Source organism: Coprinopsis cinerea, assembly GCF_000182895.1.
Source record: "Coprinopsis cinerea okayama7#130 chromosome 9 map unlocalized cont3.9, whole genome shotgun sequence".
Classification (NCBI taxonomy): domain Eukaryota; kingdom Fungi; phylum Basidiomycota; class Agaricomycetes; order Agaricales; family Psathyrellaceae; genus Coprinopsis; species Coprinopsis cinerea.
In genome coordinates, this window is record NW_003307536.1 from 586964 (window position 1) to 607354 (window position 20391).

Consider the following 20391-nt stretch of genomic DNA (forward strand, 5'->3'; position numbering starts at 1 on the left):
TGGAATCAGTACGGAGGTTGTCTCAACTAAAGCAGTCGGTATTTTATTGGTACACCTTGGTGGGGATGCGCAATGACAGTGTCCGTGTATGCCGCTTTATTCTCGACTGCACTTTTCCAAAAAGTAGACGTGTCTTTTTGCACTTTTCACTTTTCTACTTTTCTGGCTTGCCGCGGCTTGAGGGAGCTTGTGCAAGTGGGAAAAAGTGATTGGTAAGCTTTCTGATGTGACATGGCCCATTTCGTCATCCCGAGAGTTTGGTTCCTGAGGAGCTTTCCCAGGTGGGACTGTAACAATGTGAGCCATGCTGTCACGTTCAGCCAGCTTTCTCCTTGGCCATGGATCTGCAGGCTGTCTGTTGGTCACCGTCATCTTCAGCAATGACTGAAAGCCTCTTCGGACTCGACGTTGCCTCGCCTCTCATCAAGTCGCCATCTTACTCTCTGGCGTGCTCTTCCACTGGCTTGCGTTCGGCTCGTTGTTCATGACGAGGAGATGGGCTTCTCAATCGAATGGTGGTGAGAACTACATTTCCTTTTCACAGGCAAGCCAATCCTTACTGAATCCGTGAACATGCACCTCCTTCCCGAAGCAGATGGTATCCGCAGGTCTCGAGACCTGGTACAATGCTCTGTGATTTCGCGAATGGGGAATTGCTGCTTCTTCGTCGTGCGACATGTGTAGACTATAAGACCTTCATCGCCGTGACATGATTCTCAGCTTCTTTGGCTCCCTCCTAACTTCACGACTTGCGCTACGAACAGTCATGAAGTTTTCCGCCCTCGTCGCCCTCGCCCTCGGCGGTGCCACCACCTTCGCCGCCCCAATTGGTCTTGAAGCGAGACAAGGCACCTGCAGCGATGTCTACGTCTTTTTCGTGCGAGGGACGACTGAGACTCCTGCACCTCTAGGCGACAGGATTGCTCCGTTTTTCAGGGATGCGCTAGTCAAGCTCGTTCCAGAGAAATCTGTGGAATTCACTGGCGTGCCCTACGCTGCTGGGTTGATTGGATATCTCATCGGGGGTGATCCTGAGGGTGCCAAAACGATGGCGAATATGGTTACGACGACTGTCCGCCAATGTTCGAATGCGAAGATTTTCATGTCTGGGTATAGGTACGAGTTCAAACTACACTTGGTTAAAACTGGTGCTCGATGATTGGTGCTCAATGGTTGTTTCCCGTCTTCCAGCCAAGGCGCCCAGGTGACCCACCTTGCTGCTCGTCAACTTTCAGATGAGGATCTCGACCGCGTCACGGGGGTAGTCACCTTTGGCGACCCGTACAAGGATACTGCCCTCCCCGGAACGCTTGAGCAGAGGCGGAAGACTTTCTGTCGTAATGGGGATTTAATTTGCGAGCGCGTGCATCTTCCGCTTCCTCCTCATTTCGAATATCATAACGTACGTCCTTCATCGTGGCATTGATTATAGGTCCTGTCGGCTAATGGGTACATCTAGGATGCCGAAGAGGCTGCTCGCTGGGTCGCTGACCGCGTTTAGATGCTACTACAGTGGCACTACGTTTACGATGATTTACGACGAACACACGATGCTACCACTATATAGTATGATGGAAAGGCGAAACGATGAAGTAACAAGTTGTTTTTGAAAGAGGGTAGTCTGGAATAGTCGGAAAGTGGTGAGTATAGATGCGTTCTTGGGCTTTAGAGGGAGATGGCGACCAAAAAGGTGGTGAACGCGAGGGTTAAGCTCATCCCCAGACGGAAGCCACTGGAAGGGTCGTCATCATCGTCGGCCGAGGCGCTGGAGGAACTCGGCGAGAGAGATGTTTGTGTGCCGCTGCCCTCTCCACTGGAGATACTGGTCTGGCTCCCTGGCTCAGCTGGGGCGACGCTGGAACGAATGCCCGCAGCTGTAGCCGTCCACTCCGCCGACCTCGCGGGCAAGTCCACATTCCTGCACTGGGGCAGCGCCTTGGTTGAGTTGGGGCTCAACGTCGACAAGACATAGTAACTGCCCGACGGCGGAGAACCAGGCGGGGCACTGAACCCCACAAAATCGCTTTCAAGTTTCCCCTGCTCGTTGTGGAAGATGCAAATGTCGGCATTGTACGTCTCCGTCCTCTCCGCAAGGGAGAAGCACACGCAGACGGGTACGGCGTTGAGCCCGCCGATGACGTTACCCTCGAGCTTGACGCCGGAGCGGTCGTAGATGACGACGGTCTCGGGTGCGTCTTTGAAGACGGACATGGCGGTGATGCAGCGTGCGCCGACGTCCCATTCGAATTCGGTGTAGGTGTTGTCGCCGAGGGTGCCACAGAGTGGCTCATAGCCGATTGTTTCGTCCGTGACTAGCCCGTTCTGGGGAATATCCAGGCCTTGGGCGTTGGCTGCGGGAAGGAGAGATTGAACGAAAAGAGTGGAAAAGACAAAGAATGATTTAGAGAGGTAGCTCATCTCGATGGATGTGAGTGCAACAGAAGGTGATGTGTTTCTGAGAAAACTGGATGTTAGCATATAAATACGAGTCTTTTAACAGCATCGGAGGAAGGGAGAACTTATCTTCACACCCATGGCATCTGGGCGCTTAATTCCTAGTCCTCGACCTGAGAAATATCGGGATTTCTGAAACATCAAATAGATAGAGATAAACATCACTGACTACCATATGTCAGAAACAACAGTGGTCGAGGCGCTTTACAGCAGCAAAAGTGATTAAACTGTGGGAGTGAAGCGGGACGCAGACGACCAAAAATCGTGAATGGGACGTTGGTGCGCGGTGCATCACAGCGATGTCCGTCTACAAAGACGCGCCTGATACCATGGTTATCTACGACCGCGCGGGGGTACGGCTGCAGGGAAATGTGGTTGGCAGTGGGACGGCTGCTTGTGTCTGTTTTAGTTTGGCTGATTTGGGTGGGGAGAGGAGGGCTGATATTTGTGTTTATTTTAACGAGCGTGGGTTGGTGCAGGAGGAGTATCGGGGTTTCTCTGGTGGTGGGTCGGGGCCGGGACCGCCGTCGGGAAGTTATCTCATGGCGACTGTGAGCCCGAATTCGGCGAAGGCGTTGCCGCAGTGCAGGGATGTGGATCTACCTGCGAGATCGGCGGAGTGGGCGGCTACGGCGTTGGGTGTTCGTGGTAGTCCTATCGCAGCGGCGAGTCAGACTACCCCTCGAACGAGCACAGAAAGGATTTCAGGCCTCGTATCATCTCCTACACCTTCATCGTCCCCGGTATCGACGTCTCCTGCCTCGTCGCATAGTTCGGATATTAGCGGAGGTGAGGATCCCAATCAATCATGTATATCAACAAGATGACCTAACAATGAGCGCTCCCTTATCACCCAGGAATCCAGACTTCATTATCAGCATCCGTCGATTCCGGTGGTACAACCCACACTCACACATACTTCCTCCCCACCACCGTCGTTATAAAAAGCGCTACAGACTCGGAGAAAGAAGGGATCTCGCTAAGTGACAAGATCGCGTTGGGCGTTGGATTGGGATTGGGGATTCCCACTCTCGTTATCGCCGTTTTGGGTGTTGTGTCTAAGTGTAGGCGGAAGCGGCCGGCTAGTAGTGGGTCGGATGGACAGGATGATTCGTCGATAGAGATTGGGTTGAGGGAGTCGCCTAGGAGGAGTTGGAGGAGGGAGTCTGAGTCTGCTTCGAGCGAGTCCCCGGGGAATTGGGAGGTCATGCAATCCCGGCAGCAGCAGTATGGACAGGATTCAGCACATGGGGAGCTTATGGATCTTCGATAACAACCTTCGATGTACACTTGGCTCGGAAACCTTTGGAGGTTTGCTTTCGTCCAAGTTTGTGCACGTATTCGGGCGCTTATCGTAAACTTAGGATACTTCAATCACGAAAGAGAGTGGAGATAGCTACCACTGTGTACTTGAAGGATCTAACGCTGTGAAGAATGGATTGCGGCTTCGAAGAAATGCGATGTTGCTGAAAAGGTATTCCAACCTGGGAATTAGATAACGGCAGAGCTTAACAGTCGATCTGAATCATTGTTGGGGGTCGCACGAGCGCTATTCCCACGCCTGTCCGAGTCCAAGCGCCCATCGAGCGCTCGTGCCGTTTTCGGCAGTCAGATGGCTTCTAGGTGGGGAGAAAGGAAGTTGTCCTGCCTAGCACTCAGCGCATGCCTCCCTAGTATAAGACCTCAATCGGTTTCTCGACCCCCATTATACATAAGTAACTGTGTGACCATATTTGACACCGCGTCGCTTTGTCAGGTTTCCTTCCCTTACTCGATCGCGCGGGATGTTTGCCTCCCCACCTCTTCCCTCATCACTACATCCTCGTCGTTCACCTTCCGCTCCTTATTCTAACATGCTACGCGATTTAATGTACACCGCCCTTTGTGCACTTTTTGTGATTACTCTTACGACACGACGCGTTGCAGCCTGCGAGTCAGACTGCATGGACGCCGTCACCAGGGTGTTCAATGGAAACTACACAATCCCCGTTCATTTCACTTTCTACGATCTCGTACGCTCCCATCTTCATCTCGCCTAGCACTAAAAATACTAAACCCCCAGTCTCCCCCAAAAGGCCGACCAGATCGACACCCAATTCTTCTCCGGCAACTCGCCCGTACCACCAACCGAGTACCTCCAGCCCCTTCTTTCCGCCTACGACAACCAAAAACAAACCTGGCTCCGCAAGGCGATCTTCCCATCCTTCTTCCACGGTAAATGCCAGGATCCAGTTACAGGTGTCAACCCACCTGGGTGCCCGAACCCCGATTGTCCTGTCGTTTGTGGGACGCCTGGTTCGATGGTGCACTACTACTCGAGGCTTCGGTATATCGCGTTTAATGCGACTTGGCATTTGTTGCATGAGCTTACTAGGACAGATTCGGCGGTTTTTGAGCAGGTGAGGAGGAATGTGGAGGGTGCGTTGGAAGTCGTGGCTACTGGCGCTGCGGGTGGGAGGGTTAGGAGGGGTGAGAGGCGGAGGCGGGGTCCGGCGAGGTTGGAGGCGTTGAATAGTCTGGTGGGATTGAATGATGTGCCGGCGTTGGATTCGATTCATTCGAATGGGCTTGGTCTCGTCAAGCCGCAGAAGGGTGGGGAGATGGCGCTTCTGAACGGTCTTAATCTGCGAGACGAGCTACCCGACAATCTCCCCAAATCAACTATTACTCTGGTGTCAGGCCTTCCTAGGCGGTTATTCGTCGACCGGGGACTGGAAAAGCGGGATCAACATACGAGGGATACGCTGGCGCGTATCTTTAGGAGGATTAGGTTCTCTTTGGAGCAGATTTGTGGTGGGACGGGGAAGGGGAAGACGAATGGACTGCCGTATTGTAGTTGGGAACAGCAGATGAAGGAGTATATTTTGACGTTCCCTTGAAGTTTTTACGAGTTTAGTACTAGGGCTGGCCCTGGGTGTAGGTTTGTTTGATTTGTCCTGGAGACTGTAGGAGTAGAACATTGAACTATCCGTATTAGTTGACATCCGAATAAATTTGTGGAATAACGTGTTCTTGACAGATTGGACGATGGGAGGCGTTCATTCTCGTCATGGCTGTACATGTACGCGGCATCCTGGGCGCCTATCCTGCTGGCTAACTTTAGCGCGGGACGGGGTATCACGATGCCATCCACAGTACATGGTGCGGACCGGCTTCATGTAGATAGGTAATCTTTGGCTACAAAGATCTCTCGGGCCAAGGCCCTTACATACAAAGATCCACACGTAACATTGTCGATTTGGACACCTTCCCCGAAAGTTTGACTGACAGGATCGAATGAAATCATTACACCCTTGGATAACTACCGGGCCGCATATTTTCTCGAAATTACTGCCAACTACCATTATCCCCCCAGTCTCTTTCTTCTCCCAACCGCAATTCTGGCCTGTGTGCCACCCCCGCCGCCGCCGGCGCGAGCAAGATTCGAACTCGCGACTCCCCAGCCCATCCCACCGGCATCAAGATCACATGCCGCCGCTAGCACAGCCACACCTACCGATCTCTCCCCCATCCACGATGATCACGATCGCGAATAAGCTTAGCCCCTCCCGTTTGGTTTCTCGTCTTTATTGTTCTCTCGTTTCTCGTCTCAGAGTCTGGTTTACCCTCCGCCCTCTTTATAAGTGTGACACCTTTTTGTGTGGTGGGGCCGTTTGTTGCTTTGACTGCTGTTTCATTACCCTGTCGATTCTTTGAACGGCGACCACGACCTCGACCTCGCGGCTAATCGACCAAGCAAGGACAGGGAAGAACGACGACGACGACGCCCTGTGAAGTGAACTGAGAGGACAACCACAGGATAGACGGCTGAATACGAGACGAGAGGATCACGATGTTCGACGACAAGTCTGATGCTGGGAGTGAGCCCAAGCTCTTCTCTGAGCGACCGGAGTGGGCGGACGTTGTACCCCTGGAGCAGTACGAGAATATGAACCCTATTGCGCCTATTGTGTATACGCCTGAATGTGAGTTCTTCTCTTGTGTTTAGTTGGATTGAGCGGTTTGTGATACAAAGGATTGCAGATAAAGACGCGACGGACTACTTTCGCGCGATAGCGAAGAGCGGGGAGAAGAGTCCTCGTGTGCTTGAGCTCACCGAGGCGATCATCCGTATGAACCCAGGGCACTACTCTGCATGGTGCGTCTCCCCTTCTCCACGACTCAATCTCATTCAGTTTGATTGACAATGACCGGCGCACAGGCAATACAGATACGACACCCTCCTAGCGATCAAAGCCCCGCTCGACGCCGAAGTAACCCTAATGAACGAACTCGCAGTCAAATACCTCAAATCCTACCAAGTCTGGCACCACCGCCGACTGCTCCTGACGCACACCCGCACGCCCACAGCCGAGCTGGCGTTCATCACGCGCAGTCTCGCCGAGGACGCCAAAAACTACCATACCTGGTCCTACCGGCAGTGGCTTTTAGCCTATTTTAGTGAAGCTGAGGATTTTAAGAAGGGGGAGAGGAAGGAGGAGGTGGAGGAGATGTGGATTCGGGAGATGGATTTTGTGGAGGAGATGTTGGGACGTGATGTGAGGAATAATTCGGCGTGGCATCATCGGTTTTTTGTGGTTTTTGAGAGTGGGAGGCTAAGGGGTGGGGAGGAGAGGGAGAGGGTTGTGAAGAGGGAGTTGATGTGAGTTGTGATTGATTCTCTTCTTCCTCTTCCTCCTGTCTTCATCGTTTTGGGGGTCGGTGATTGATTGACTGACTGACTGACTGCTTCCTCGGGTAGTTTCACGAAACAAAGTATCTCCCTCGCACCTAACAACGCGTCCGCATGGAACTACCTCCGTGGTATCCTCGAGCACTCCAACATCCCCTTCTCGACGCTCATCGAGTTTGTCAAGCCGTACACTGAGCCTGCGAACCCATCCACGCCTACCACCGCCGCGGATGTGGTGGATTTGGATAATCCGAGGCCTGGGGAAGGTGCGGATCTTCCTTGCGTGGCTGCTGTGGAGTTTTTGGCGGATGCGTATGAGAGGAGGGGGGATAAGGAGAGTGTTTTCGAAGCGGTGGGGTTGTGGAAGAGGTTGGGTGCGGAGTTGGATACCGTTAGGAAGAAGTGAGTGGTTCTCTTTTGGTAGTGCTTGGTTTTTGAATTGTTGGTACTGATTGAGGATTTTGTGAAGGTATTGGGAGTATAGGATTCGGGAGGCGTTGGATTGTGTCAAGGCTTGAGGATTATGAGCGTTCAATTTTTGGTTTCGCGAAAGGATGGAAAGGCAAAGGATGATGATAATGATTTTTTGTTTGTATTTTACGGTATTGAGGATACGACGCTGACTTGGTTTTCTTTTCTCTAATCTATCTCATGCCCGTGTTCCACAAATTCAGGTGTGCCAGATGCTTCATCGACCACAGTCGCCCCTTTCGATCATCTTGATCCGTTTTTTCATGACGTGCTAGGGCTCGTAACTTGACTCACTCCTTTCGATGGGTATAAGTAGTACATACTACATACCCCCTTTTCGATTGGTCTCAGCGTGTTCGCGGTTCTGCTGCCATGATTCTCCTACGGAAGGTTTGGGTCCACTGTGAACGTTGGTCAACCCCGCTAGACGGTCTGTTCGTCGAAGAGTCGGAGTCGGGAGTCGAAGAGATCGCGTAGTGCGTGTGTTTATCGTGAGGTGGTGGTGGTGGTTCTGAGATTTGGGGAGTGTGAGTGTGGTACTTAACTGGTTCCCGGGCCCGGGGTCGTGGCGCTGCGATACTTAGTGCTAGTGCTAGTGGTGTACCATTTTATGTCCGCACGGCGCAGACTCGAGGTTATGCTTGGTTGGTGTTGCGTTTGGGTTGGGTCGGTGTCGTGGTTGGTGAGTTGGTTAGAATAGAAGATGGAAGATGATTCAGAGAGATTGGGGTTGTTCGATTGGGGTTGGGAGAATGGGGTTGATTCTTTGAGCTCGCTTGGAGGTTGGATGGGGAGGGGGATGTTTCTATTGGAAGGATGGGACTGTTGATAGAAGGAAGGTGAGGGACTGTTGATGGAAGGAAGGTGAGGCAAAGTCCGCAATGAACTCAGGTTGCCGCTTGGTTGCCGCACGGAGAACCCTGGCTGATTTCATATTCATGTTCTAACATCGTCCCTTCTGTGGTCCCATAAATATGATGTTGGAAGCCTCCATCCTGTTTCCGGGAGATGGAAAATTGGTCCCCTGGAGGGTCGGGTGGAATCTATATGTAATGTAGCGTTAAAGAACTTAAGTCTGTAAAATTTCTGAAGAACTAGTCTCGTCAACTTATGGAGGACTCGTTTTGTAAAGCTTATGGTGGAGTAACTCTCGTAAAGCTCGAGAAGAAGGTCGGATTGAGCTCGATGTGGTCAAGATCAAGGCCTCGTCGCCTGATTGGGCGAAAGGAGCTATCGAGGGTCGGTGTTTCTCCATGGAAGGAAAGGAAAGGAAGTTTTTTTCATTGACATTTGGGTTTGTGGTGCGTGCATACGTCAGGGCTGTCAGGCTTGAGTGGGCCGGTATGTTGCAGGGCGTAGTCCTTGCTGAGAGGGTGTGTGTATCGACGATGTCGATGGGCAATGAACGTGATGGCAGACGGCCGGCATCCTCAAGGCCATTCATTCTCAAAGAGGCATCTTCAACCTCGAGGCAAGGGGGAACGAGATAGGCGAGTCACTGAATTCGGGAGGCAAGGCCCGGGGACGGCGTTTTGGAGGTGCTTATCGGCGTTTGTTTGATAGGTGATTGGACGTAAATTGGCGTCGACGGTCAATTTTGTGAAGGGGGCTTGAATAGGCAGGACATGGGTGATTTGCGATGGAAATAGGCCACACTCTCTCTCTTCACGAATGTGATGAGGGCGGTAATCTAACTTTTCGGGTACCGGCGCTAAGATAAGGATTCAGAAAGGGTGGAGGGGGAGACACGTTCATCGACAGTTTTGTTGACGATATTCATGGATATTCTTCTATGTTACTTCTCGGGAGACTAGAATGTGTTTTTCGAACGTTGTAGGTTGTTCGCCGTAATATCGGAGAGGGGAGGAATGTGACGGACAGACGTCGGAATGCGTGGGAAGTGATGTGGGTGAAGCATCCTGGTTTCCAAATCTGGACAACCATGACGATTATTGGTGCATCGCGATAGCTGATTACTTTTTCTTGATCTACTACAAATATCCATCCAGTCCACTCTTCAGCCCAACCCATCCACTACATCCCAGAACACAATGACTGTCATGGACTCGTTCTCGGAGCCATACACCCGCGAAGGCGACGACATCTCCCTCGAACAGGTCCACGAGAACATCAAGCGTCTCGAGGAGGAGCATAGGAAGAACGGTGTCCCCCTCTCGGGGCGTATCATCCACGTCGTCCATTACCTCCCCGTCACTGCGACCCTCAACACCGCGCAGCCCAGGTCAGGCGCACCCCCGACGCCCCCGCTCGAGGAAAACTCCACCGCCGCCAGCAGCTCCCCCGACGCCGCACCCGCCCAGCAACAACAGCCCGCGACGCCCTCGTCCAAGCCGGTATGGAGTGTCGGACCCCGCTACGGCCACGCTGCGATGGTCTCGGGGATCATGTCGCTCTCCGCGACGCACGAGCAGCTCATTGTGGGCTGGACGGGCGACATTCTGACCCCTGGCGCCAACGCCAACGCGAGCAACACGAATACCTCGGCGGACAAGGTTCCCTCTGCGAATGTGTCGCTGGAGGAGCGTGCGGCGCTGGAGGAGGCCCTGAAGGAGTATGCGGGCAAGGATGGGGATACGGACCACCATTCGAATACGACCTATGTCCCTGTCTGGCTCGATAACAAGGTTGCCCATGGGCATTATGATGGGTATTGTAAAACGAGTAAGGGGTTTGCTTTGGTTGTTTTTTTGAAGATTAGGCTGATGGGTTTTTTGGCTTTGTGTAGCGCTGTGGCCGTTGTTCCATTACCTGCTTTGGCAGGACGTGGCGACCGAGTACGCCTCTGCCGACTCGCATTACCCTTACTACGAAGCTGCCAATGCCGCTTTTGCGCAGCGCATTGCGGAGGTGTACCAGCCTGGTGACTTGATTTGGGTGCATGATTACCATTTGCTGCTGCTTCCAAAGTAAGTGTTGGATTGGCCTCCTGGAGGGTGTATGGTTTGCTGACGATACCCCCCGACCAGACTCATTCGTGAATCTATCCCTGACGTCGTTCTGGGCCTCTTCATGCACACACCCTTCCCGAGTAGCGAGGTCTTTAGATGCCTTCCTCGTGAGTACATGCATCCGTTGTTTTTTTGTTGTCTACCCTGCACTTTGGCGTGCTTGTACTTCTGACAGCCCGCCGAGGTTCTTGCGACGAGGAATCGCCGTGTCTAGTTCTCGTTATTATGCGTGTCGATTCGCGGAGGGATGTATGTAGTGTCGAGATGTCTTCCCGTTGTCTCCCGGGGGTGTTCGAGTCATCGCATGGCTTCGCTCATTAGCACATGGGGGTCTGGACCACCAGACGATCCTCGGTCTTCGAGGTTCCCTTCGTCTGTTCCGTCCTCAACATCATCGACATCATCATCCCCCTTCCGCTTATTCGTTGCCCGCCTGCCATTACCATTCATCCTCACCCCTATTCCTTGGAAGATTTTATGATTTCATTCCCGACAATGAACTGACCTTATGACGTCACAGGTCGAAAGGAAATCCTCGACGGCATGCTTGGCGCCAACCTCGTCTGCTTCCAGGTACGCATGCCCTCTCCTTTCTTCGAGTTCCTTTTTTGCTGACTCTGGCGATGGTTCTATTTTTAGACCTACTCGTATTCTAGGCATTTCATTTCGACGTGTATCCGTGTTTGTGGATATGAGTCGAATTCGAGGGGGATTGATGTGGATGGGCATACGACTGCTGTTATGCATTGTCCTGTTGGTATTGATGCTGAGCGTGTGGCGAGGGATATGTATGTGGTTTATCCTTCTTGTGGAATTTGGATGTTGGACTGATTGTTTTGGGGTTAGCCAACGACCTGGCATTCAGCCTAAACTTGAGGCTTTGCGCAATTTGTATGAAGGCAAGAAGATTATCGTTGGCCGGGACAAGTTGGACGTCGTGAAGGGTGTTGTTCAAAAGGTTTGTCTACGTCTTACCTTCATACATCCCCAGTAGATCGCTGATCCATCCTCCCATTTGATAGCTCCGTGCGTTCGAGAAGCTGCTCCAAGATTACCCTGAATGGATCGGCAACGTTGTGATGATCCAAGTGACGAGCCCTGCGTTGACCGATTCGCCCAAACTTGAGCGTCTCGTCAGCGAGATCGTCGCTCATATCAACGGTGAATACGGAAGCTTGGACTTTGTGCCTGTCCATCACTAGTGCGTATCCTCCCTCTCTCCCACACCCACCGCCAAAGCTAACTCGTTGCCCGCGATGATGTAGCCACCAAACCCTCAAAAAGGACGAATTCTACGCCCTGCTGAGCGTCGCTGATCTCGCGGTGATCACTCCCCTCCGAGATGGGATGAACACGACGAGTATGGAGTTTGTGATTGCGCAGAATAATACGAATAAGAGCCCGAGTGTTCTTAGTGAGTTTATGGGTATTAGTAAGACGATGGAGGATGCGTTGTTGGTTAATCCTTGGAATCTTGGGGTGAGTGGGTCGTTCTTTTTATCGATTGTGGAGGAAGAGGTCGTTCTTCCTACATCCTACGGGGTGTTTTATTGTGGAGGAGACGCCGTTCTTTGATGCATCCATCCCTGTATGGGAGCATCATTGCTTTTGGGCCTTGCAGTCCGATTCATCTCTCCTTTCTTCGACCTATCCCTTTATCATGAATTTCATCTCACCCTTTCTTGTTGTAGGACGTTGCCGCCGCTATCAACCAAGGCCTCTTGATGTCCGACGAAGAAAAGGCCCGCCGCCACGAAAAGCTCTACAAAGTCGTCACGACGCACACTTCTCACAGCTGGGCTGCTGTTTTGGCCAAGATGTTGCTCGAGCAGATGGGTATGCAGGGATTGGCGAGGCAGACGCCTTATATTCCCAAGGACCAGTTGGAGAGTTTGTATGCCAAGGCGGAGAAGAGGTTGTTCTTGTTTGATTACGACGTGCGTTTACCCTCTCTCCTTCTCTATCCATTCGGACTACGGTAACTGACCTTTATACGATGATGACAGGGCACCCTCTCGCCGATCGTCAAAACGCCCTCCATGGCCGTTCCCTCTGAAGCCGTGCTCGAAGCTCTTGAGCGGCTCTCTGCGGACCCCAAGAATCTGGTGTACATCATTTCTGGCCGTGATGGCGCGTTCCTTGAGCAACACCTTGGACATTTGAAGAATGTTGGGTTTAGTGCTGAGCATGGAGCGTTTGTGAGGGAGAGGGGATCGGCGGAGTGGGTGAACTTTACGGCTAGTTTGGATATGAGTTGGATGAGCGAGGTTGAGGAGATTTTCAAGTATTATACTGAGGTGCGTTTGATTCGGTGTTACTTAGTTCTTTTTGGAGGGTAACTGATTGGTTGTTTTGGGGTTTTTAGAGGACGCAAGGCTCGCACATTGAAGTGAAGAAGAGCTCGATTACGTGGCATTATCGCGGGGCTGATCCTGAGTGGGGGTATGTCCTTTCCTTGTTTTTGTCGTTTGTGGTGAGGGGATGTCATGCTGATTGGACGGTTTTGTAGTCTCTTCCAGTGCCGACAGTGCCAGGATCTCCTTGAGAACAACTTGGCTAACAAGAGGCCGATCGAAGGTGCGTACCCTCCGTTGAGGTGTTGAAGGGTGAAGGCTGATGGGCTTGTTGAATTGTATAGTCCTCGTTGGCAAGAAGAATTTGGAAGTTCGACCGATTGCTGTCAACAAGGGCGAGATTGTGAAGAGGATCTTGTACAAGAACCCCGATGCGGAGTTTATCTTCTGTGCTGGTGACGACAAGGTACGCTTTCCTCGACCTCTGCATCGCGTCTTCCTTCCTAACTCCCCTCCCTCCAGACCGACGAAGACATGTTCCGCGCACTCCAACTCTTCCCTCCCGGTACGACCCAAGTGAAGATGGAAGCGCCTCTTTCTGTGACGTTGATTGAGGGTGGCAACCAACCGCCTGTTGAACTTGCTATTAAGCCTGAGGCGGTGTTTACTACTGCTGTGGGTCATAGTAGTAAGAGGACGCTTGCGGTGTGGCATGTTACGACTCCGCAGGAGGTTGTGGATCATATGTTGGGGTTGGTTAATGGGCCTACGCCTCAGGGCGAGGGGCAGGAGGGGCAGGAGGGAGAGAAGGAGGAGGTGGAGGTTAAAGCGAACCTGTAGGGACTTTTTCTTTTGATGATTCTTTGTTGATAGATTTTTTTGACGAGTTTTTCTTTTTTCATCGTGTTTTTTTATGATGTATTTTGTGTGGCCCTTGGCCTTTCGCCTCTCTCCTCAATCTCTACGCGCATTCTCGCCCTCTCCTCTACGCGCACTCTCGAAACGAAACGAAACGACACGCGATACGTATGGACTTTGGTTGATTTATTCCTCTTTTTTCGATTTATTGCGGTTTTTCTTTTTATGACATGCGAATGCGAATATGACGACGCGGTTTACGACGAACTTCAACGATCCATCGAAAATGTGAACGCACAAATGGATGTGGTGGGATGGCGTTTCGAATTTGGTGGGTGTAGTAGGGCGGGTGGTGGGGAGGTGAAGAGGGGGAATGGAGTGGAGAAGGAGGAAAAGGTGGAGAAGGAGGGGGTTGAGACTGAGGGAAAGGAGAAAGTTGTGGAGAAGGGGAAGGAGAATGGTACGAAGCGGGAGGACAAGCCTCGACGTGGTTTGAGAGGTGTTTTGAGGAGGTTGTTGTGTTTCTGAGGGTTGATTTGCTGACTCTTGGATTGGTTTTGAATGGCGGGTCCTTTCTTTCTTTCTTGATGTTTGGTCGTTCTAGATTTTTCTCTGACCTCTCCTTCATGTATGTATCATGGCGTCCTTCCTTGACTCTCTTTTAACTGCTCCTCCAGGTTTTGGTTGTGTTATTCCATTGCTACCATAGTTCTAGATCTAGGCTTGCACTCCTTTGACGCTAGCCTCATCCATATATCGGACCTACCTAGTACCCGTTTCTTCATGATCGTCCGTAGTGTTTGTCATTTGTCCATAGTTCGTTTGATTTGTGCGTTCTCGCGATTGTATGCCTCATGCTGATTTGTTGTGTATGCACTACCCCACCACGCAGTTCAAGTAGTCCAGATGTAAATGTAGATTTGATTGTTGATATCGATTAGAGCATTTTTTTAATGTTCAATGATGTCCTCCATGGAGATCGTCGGTCTTGGAATTTTGAGCGGCCGGATAGACGGGCGCTGGCGTTTGGTGTTCAGTGTTTAGTGTTGTATTAAGTAGAGGGTTCCTCGGGCTTCTCACAATTGGGCGCTGGTGTCTACTTTGGTCTTTGTGTTTATACTTAGCTTCTGATCAACTGCGGTGTGAGGTGTGCACACGCGGTTCAGTGTATAGATCGAGAATTGGGGGGTACTGAACGGATACAGAGGAGCTCCCATGGCAGATGCTTTCATAGCCGGTTCGGGAAGAAAGTGCTGTTTTCTGGGAGTACCGGGAGTATGTACTCGAACCTCGATGTACGATGTACTCAGGGTTCTGCTCTTGTGGTGTATACAAGTGTGTACATGTATGTTGACGCCAGGATTTCAATTTTCCGGCGGTCTCGGTGAATGGGCGCGAATTTGTGGGCGTGCGCCAAGGCTTAAATTAAGCGCCCATTCGATCGCCTTTGCCGTAACTTGCCGTTGATAAGCCGGATCAATAAAAAGGGAAGGCCGACACCTTTGTCTGAGGTCGGCAAAGGAGGCCGTTTCAGCTCCGAACGACTCCGCTTGATTCAGAGCAAAGGTTGGGTTCCTTTCGTGGGGCTTGATTTGCACCGTGATCATCGCGATCGCTGTTGGACACACACGAAAGATCGGAGTCAGCTTGTCGTCTTCCAGACGTATAGAATGACAGAGATGCCCGTCTTGGGACAGCGCCGGCGAAGAACACGTTGCTTCACTGCCTTTGTCTCTCACTGGTGGGCCCATGCCAGTGCACCGCTGGCGATGTTACCATCACGGTTCTGACATTGGGAATATAAATGTATTGACGGGAACCCAGAGCTGGATCTGCGTAGATCCCCATCTTCCTTCTTTATTTCTATCCACCCACTCGCTGGACGTCGACGACCCACGTTATGGCACCCAACGCGAAGAACAAGAGACAGCGACGCAAGGCGGCAGCTGCGAAGAAGCGCAAGCAAGTTCAAGTTGAAGAAACAGCGCCCAAGAGGCCTGGGCTTTTGGTCACGAAGGAGCTCGATTCTGCTATTGAACAGAGCGAGACCTGGAACGAGAATAGCTTGCTCCTCGACGCCTCCTGTCCCTTTCAACTGAACGCGACCGAGACCTGCGCGGTGGTGACATGGAGCGGTCCCGTGCTGGACGTTTGCTATACCGCCCATAGCAGAGACCATGACTTTGACCTTGAATATGATCAAATTCGATGTCTGCACGGTTATACCGAGTTCACGGAGACAGCCAACGCGCAAGACGTGCAGCGCGTCACTCAGTTGTTTGATAAACCACTGTTCTTCCCTCCCGGCGGCGCTGTCAGCTCCAATTCGATTCGCCAGGGTGGTCTCGGTGATTGTTGGTTCTTGTCGGCGCTGGCGACGGTGTCTACAATGCCTGGCCTAATTGAGAAAGTCTGCGTGGCGGTGAGTAGGCCTTTCTTCCAACATCGTGGTCCAAACGATTTACCACTGGGGGTTGTAGAGGGACGAGGAAGTCGGAGTGTACGGTTTCATCTTCTATGGCGACAATGGCTGGGACAGTGTCATCATCGACGAGTGAGGACGCTTGTCTGTCTAGTTCGGAGACACGGGCTGACGAGAACGCTCTAGTATGCTCTTCACGAATATCCCGAAATACGAGGAGCTTACGCAACAGGCTAAATTGACCTACCACGAGGACAAGAGCCGGTACAACCAGATCGCCCGAAGGGGGTTCAAGGGTGGCGCCCACCTCCTCTATGCCGGCGCTGGCGCGGACGGGGAGACATGGGTACCTCTCATCGAAAAGGCTTATGCGAAGCTTAATGGTAATTTTGCCCATCTCGAAGGAGGGTATACTTGTGAGGGTGTGGAGGACTTGACTGGGTGCGTTGGTCTTTTATCTGTGAGCTCGGCAGAACCACTGACGGGTTTCATTTGGGTTAGTGGTGTATCCACTGTGTTCCTAATCAAGGTGGGCACCTCGACATGTTGCGCCTGGCGTGAACTCGCTGACGATAGTTACCACCACAGGACATTTTGGATATCGACAAGTTCTGGAAGGAGGAGTTGCTAATGGCCAACAAAGATCGTGTCTTGGCCTGTAGCTTCCAAAGGTTGCGCGCACCTGAGGATGATTGGTGGGGTCAAAGCCCAGATGTCGAAGGACTGTATGGCAATCATGCCTACTCTATCATGAGAGCGGTCGAGACTCGCGGAAAGCGTTTCGTTATCGTTCGTAATCCCTGGGGTACGGGCGAATGGAAGGGAGCGTGGTCGGATGGATCGAAGGAGTGGACACCGGAATGGTTGCAGGTTCTCCCCGAACTCGGACATACGTTTGGGGATGATGGCCAGTTTGTCATGGAATGTAAGTCGTGAAGATTTTGGTTGGAAATTGGCGTGATTGACTGACATGGCGTACTTTGAAGACAAGGACTTCCTTGACTCTTTCGCGGACGTTGAAAGAACGTTCCTGTTCGACGATACTTGGATTATGGCTTCTTCGTGGATGTCAGTTCCAGTTCCCACTGAACCTAGGGCTCCTTCATATGGAACACTGTCATGTAAGTTTACCTTTTGCCTGCTCCAAACCCAGTTCTAAATGAAGCATGTCAGACTCTGTCCAAGTTCCGGAGAAGACCAAAGCCATCTTTACCCTCTCTCGTATCAACGAGCGCCCGTTCCGAAGCATCAAGAAGACGGCAGATGTCACCATGGACTTTGCTGTCGTGAAACTGGGAGAGTTGGTACCTCTTCAACGAATCTCGGAGCACGACCCGTTCCAGTCACGAAGCTTGTCTGTCGAAATGGAACTGGAGCCGGGAGTTTACATTGTCTATGTGAGTTATATGCTTTTCTTTCGTTTTTGCTGTTCGTACTTTGGCTGACCATGGATGGTGTAGGTGCGATATGATAGAGAGAAATCGTCGGGAGAGAACACTATGGTTTATGGCGATGTCGATGACGACGATTCCGATGAAGGCAATGACCCAAATGTGGGTTCAATTTTGTTGTCATTTTATCAAAGGAGGTTGAACATGGATTTTGTAGACTCGAACACGAGTCATCTCTAGGATCCTGACGAATAAGATTCGAGCTCAGAGCATCGCGGATAGTAAGTGGCTGTTCTATTACTCGCGTCTAACGGAGAAACTAACCAATGGTCGTACGTTAGATCGGGTGACAAAGTCAGCTTGGTGTCTTTCGTTCTTGTCCTATGATCTTCCTAACCTTTAACTGCAGGTTGAAATCCCAATTCATGCCGAAGACCTTGGAGGATGTTATCCGAGAGGATTATGAAGATTTCCATAACAAGTCCGAGAGTGATTCTGACTCTGATGAAGAGCCATCCACACCTGGGGACGAGGACAGCGAGAAGGAACAGTCTCAGGAGGTGAAGGGAAAGGCGGAAGGAACGGACGAGAAGGCTTTCAATTCCCAGAATGGCACATCCAACGGCCACAGTGAAGCTCCTCCGCTAACGGAAGTGGCAACAGTCGCGAAAGATGCGGGTTCTGGCCTCCAGTGGGACATCCTCCTGAAGTTGCTCATGATCGGCTGTCTCAACCTGCTCGGAATCCTTGGCCTCACCGTCTTCAACGCGCTCGGTCACACCCCTGAGCAGCAGCAAACCCAACCTGAAGTCGACGAAGCAACCACTGGTGAATCACATGGTGAGGAGGTTGCGGTATACCCGAGTTCCAATATGGAACAAGGTGGTGATGATGATAGCGAGGACGAGGATGGAGCCGACGACTGGCGTCACTTGCTGAGGGACGATGGGAAGTCGGTCGTTTTGGGACTCAGGGTCTATACGCAGACGAAGGAGCCTGTGTCGATTGTTGGGCGGGTCAAGAAGGGGGAAGGGAAGGGTGAAGAGACGGATTCGAAGTCGGAGTCGGAGGGGACGCTGGTCAATGGTGATCAGGTCTTTATCGTACCTGCGGTATAAAGGGCACGATGGTTGGCAACAGTTGGTTGATTTGCTTTTTTCTTCATATGGTTGATGGTTGAATCTGGATTCTGGTTTTCCGTGGTATGTTTTGTTGTTGTATTTTATGCGCCTCGAGGAATTTCATAATTTACACTTATTATTAACGTTTACAACCTCAGCCTCGAGTGGTGAGATGGGTATGTTCCAGAACCTAACGTCCAGCCTACTGTCCTACTTTAGATCCTGATACCACGGTAGGTGGCGATCTGGCTGCGGAAACGAGCGATCTGGCCAGGGGTGAACTCCTCCATGCAAGCATCGTTGGAGTAGTCCATGTAGTTGTCTGCGAAAAGGGGAGGACATCAGAACACTTGGTGAGCAGGAGGAGTGCGTGGAGGAGACTCACGGATGGGGTCAGGTCCACCGCCAGCGCAGGTGTCACGGCCGATGGGGCAACCCGATGCAGGGCTAGCCTCGGGAGGGGTGTCGGAGACGGAGTCGCCAGAGCCAGAGCATCCACCCTGGAAGGTGTGGTACAAACCGACCCAGTGGCCGACTTCGTGGGTTGCAGTCTGAAAGGAGGCGTTTAGTATGCGACGAGATAATGATAGCGGTTGGTTGAACGTACGGTTCCCAAGTTGAAGGGGGCAGAAGAACCCCCGGGAACGGAGGAGTAGAGGATCACTGTGAATGGTGTGATTAGCCTCCAAGAAGGTAGACGGTATTGGCGAGAATACGTACCAACACCATCATCGGTGGGGTTGCGAGAGTAGGAGCTGGGGAATGTAGCATATCCCAAAAGACCAGCTCCAGAGCCGGAGGTAAAGCCGACAGAGTAGATGTTGAGGGTGCTGGCGGAACCGACGCGGAGAGCGCGCTTCATGGCGGTCTGCTGGCTGGTGCTGGGACCGGCCCTCTGGAACCAGTCGGCGTTGACGGTCCTGGTGGTGTTGACGAGGGTGAAGGAGAGGCCGGTGCCGGCAAAGTCCCTGTTGAGGACGGCGATTTGCTCGCGGACCTGTGAGTCACTGGGAAGAAAGGGTGACTGTGGTTAGAGGTGCAAAATTGGATGGGCGGAAGGGGGTATGGCTTACGGGATGTTGCCCTGGGAGAGGGAGGAGCCGGAGGAGATGACATGGAAATGGACGGGGATGGTGGCTGCGGCAGTGGAGAAGTCGGAAGTGGAAACCTGGACGCGGTGGTTCCTGAAGTTGGCCTCAGCGGCGGCGATCTCAGCAGGGGAGGGGTTAGTGCCACATGTCCTCCTGTAGAAACAGACGCGTCAGTTCTTCCGTGACTCGGGATAGAAAGAGATGGATGGTACGAACTGGGAAACGACGAGGGTCGCAGCGTAGACGAGTCCAGCGGTGAGAACGGAGAGACGCATTTTAGCTGGTAACCGGGGAGGATGAAGAGCTGGCGAATTGCTTTGCCTCTGATGGTCCCTTTCGTCCTTTTATGCAACGACGGAAGATAACTAAGAGAAGGCTGCCTGGTGCCTATCGTAGGCTGTACCGCGCGGCAAAAGCGCTTGTATTTCTGTCCATATGGCTTTTGTTTCCAGATACAGGCCTGCGCATGGTCGAGCTAACACAATCTGCGTGCGGCGGATTGAGATTGGTGGAGTGGACGGAGGCTGAGGCTTCTTCACGACAACATATCCAGGTGAATTGGGAAGGGTACAATGTGCAAGGCTGCCTGATGGTGTTTGCCAATGAGGTCGCTGCGGGGTCCATTGCTTCTTTATGTGCCAAGGTTCG

The 20391-nt window shown here is 52.0% G+C and overlaps 9 protein-coding genes across 9 annotated transcripts; 7 read left to right on the forward strand and 2 right to left on the reverse strand.

The window, feature by feature from the left end:
* The first annotated feature begins 729 nt into the window (after positions 1–729).
* Positions 730–1612, forward strand: CC1G_07482 (cutinase). Its single transcript, XM_001832059.2, has 3 exons — positions 730–1116; positions 1192–1402; positions 1460–1612. The coding sequence occupies exons 1-3, from the start codon at positions 767–769 to the stop codon at positions 1499–1501; spliced, it is 603 nt and encodes a 200-aa protein (XP_001832111.1). The 5' UTR covers positions 730–766; the 3' UTR covers positions 1502–1612.
* Positions 1613–1665: 53 nt separating this feature from the next.
* On the reverse strand, positions 1666–2418 carry CC1G_07483 (hypothetical protein; the record flags this gene model as incomplete). Its single annotated transcript, XM_001832060.1, has 1 exon — positions 1666–2418. One exon carries the CDS (start codon positions 2416–2418, stop codon positions 1666–1668), a length of 753 nt encoding a protein of 250 aa, XP_001832112.1.
* A 335-nt stretch (positions 2419–2753) lies between these two features.
* CC1G_07484 (hypothetical protein) lies at positions 2754–3727 on the forward strand (the record flags this gene model as incomplete). The annotated part of the gene is made up of 2 exons (XM_001832061.2): positions 2754–3243; positions 3312–3727. The coding sequence occupies 2 exons, from the start codon at positions 2754–2756 to the stop codon at positions 3725–3727; spliced, it is 906 nt and encodes a 301-aa protein (XP_001832113.2).
* Positions 3728–4397: 670 nt separating this feature from the next.
* On the forward strand, positions 4398–5333 carry CC1G_07485 (hypothetical protein; the record flags this gene model as incomplete). Its single annotated transcript, XM_001832062.2, has 2 exons — positions 4398–4466; positions 4530–5333. 2 exons carry the CDS (start codon positions 4398–4400, stop codon positions 5331–5333), a joined length of 873 nt encoding a protein of 290 aa, XP_001832114.2.
* Positions 5334–6069: 736 nt separating this feature from the next.
* CC1G_07486 (farnesyltransferase/geranylgeranyltransferase type I alpha subunit) lies at positions 6070–7532 on the forward strand (the record flags this gene model as incomplete). The annotated part of the gene is made up of 4 exons (XM_001832063.2): positions 6070–6419; positions 6478–6592; positions 6656–7096; positions 7196–7532. Exons 1-4 carry the CDS (start codon positions 6287–6289, stop codon positions 7530–7532), a joined length of 1026 nt encoding a protein of 341 aa, XP_001832115.2. The 5' UTR covers positions 6070–6286.
* Positions 7533–9648: 2116 nt separating this feature from the next.
* Positions 9649–13700, forward strand: CC1G_07487 (trehalose-6-phosphate phosphatase; the record flags this gene model as incomplete). Its single annotated transcript, XM_001832064.2, has 15 exons — positions 9649–10279; positions 10344–10524; positions 10585–10673; positions 10765–10815; positions 11087–11139; positions 11206–11354; positions 11413–11524; positions 11589–11767; positions 11832–12045; positions 12258–12503; positions 12573–12863; positions 12932–13008; positions 13076–13143; positions 13205–13326; positions 13383–13700. The coding sequence occupies 15 exons, from the start codon at positions 9649–9651 to the stop codon at positions 13698–13700; spliced, it is 2781 nt and encodes a 926-aa protein (XP_001832116.2).
* A 243-nt stretch (positions 13701–13943) lies between these two features.
* Positions 13944–14246, forward strand: CC1G_07488 (hypothetical protein; the record flags this gene model as incomplete). The annotated part of the gene is made up of 1 exon (XM_001832065.2): positions 13944–14246. One exon carries the CDS (start codon positions 13944–13946, stop codon positions 14244–14246), a length of 303 nt encoding a protein of 100 aa, XP_001832117.2.
* A 1372-nt stretch (positions 14247–15618) lies between these two features.
* Positions 15619–18649, forward strand: CC1G_15138 (hypothetical protein; the record flags this gene model as incomplete). Its single annotated transcript, XM_001841507.2, has 11 exons — positions 15619–16140; positions 16199–16272; positions 16327–16581; positions 16642–16669; positions 16729–17065; positions 17127–17261; positions 17314–17537; positions 17601–17693; positions 17749–17812; positions 17873–17885; positions 17941–18649. 11 exons carry the CDS (start codon positions 15619–15621, stop codon positions 18647–18649), a joined length of 2454 nt encoding a protein of 817 aa, XP_001841559.2.
* Positions 18650–18867: 218 nt separating this feature from the next.
* Positions 18868–20018, reverse strand: CC1G_15139 (metalloprotease; the record flags this gene model as incomplete). The annotated part of the gene is made up of 6 exons (XM_001841506.2): positions 18868–18974; positions 19038–19203; positions 19260–19315; positions 19373–19659; positions 19726–19896; positions 19960–20018. 6 exons carry the CDS (start codon positions 20016–20018, stop codon positions 18868–18870), a joined length of 846 nt encoding a protein of 281 aa, XP_001841558.2.
* Between the last annotated feature and the right edge of the window lie 373 nt (positions 20019–20391).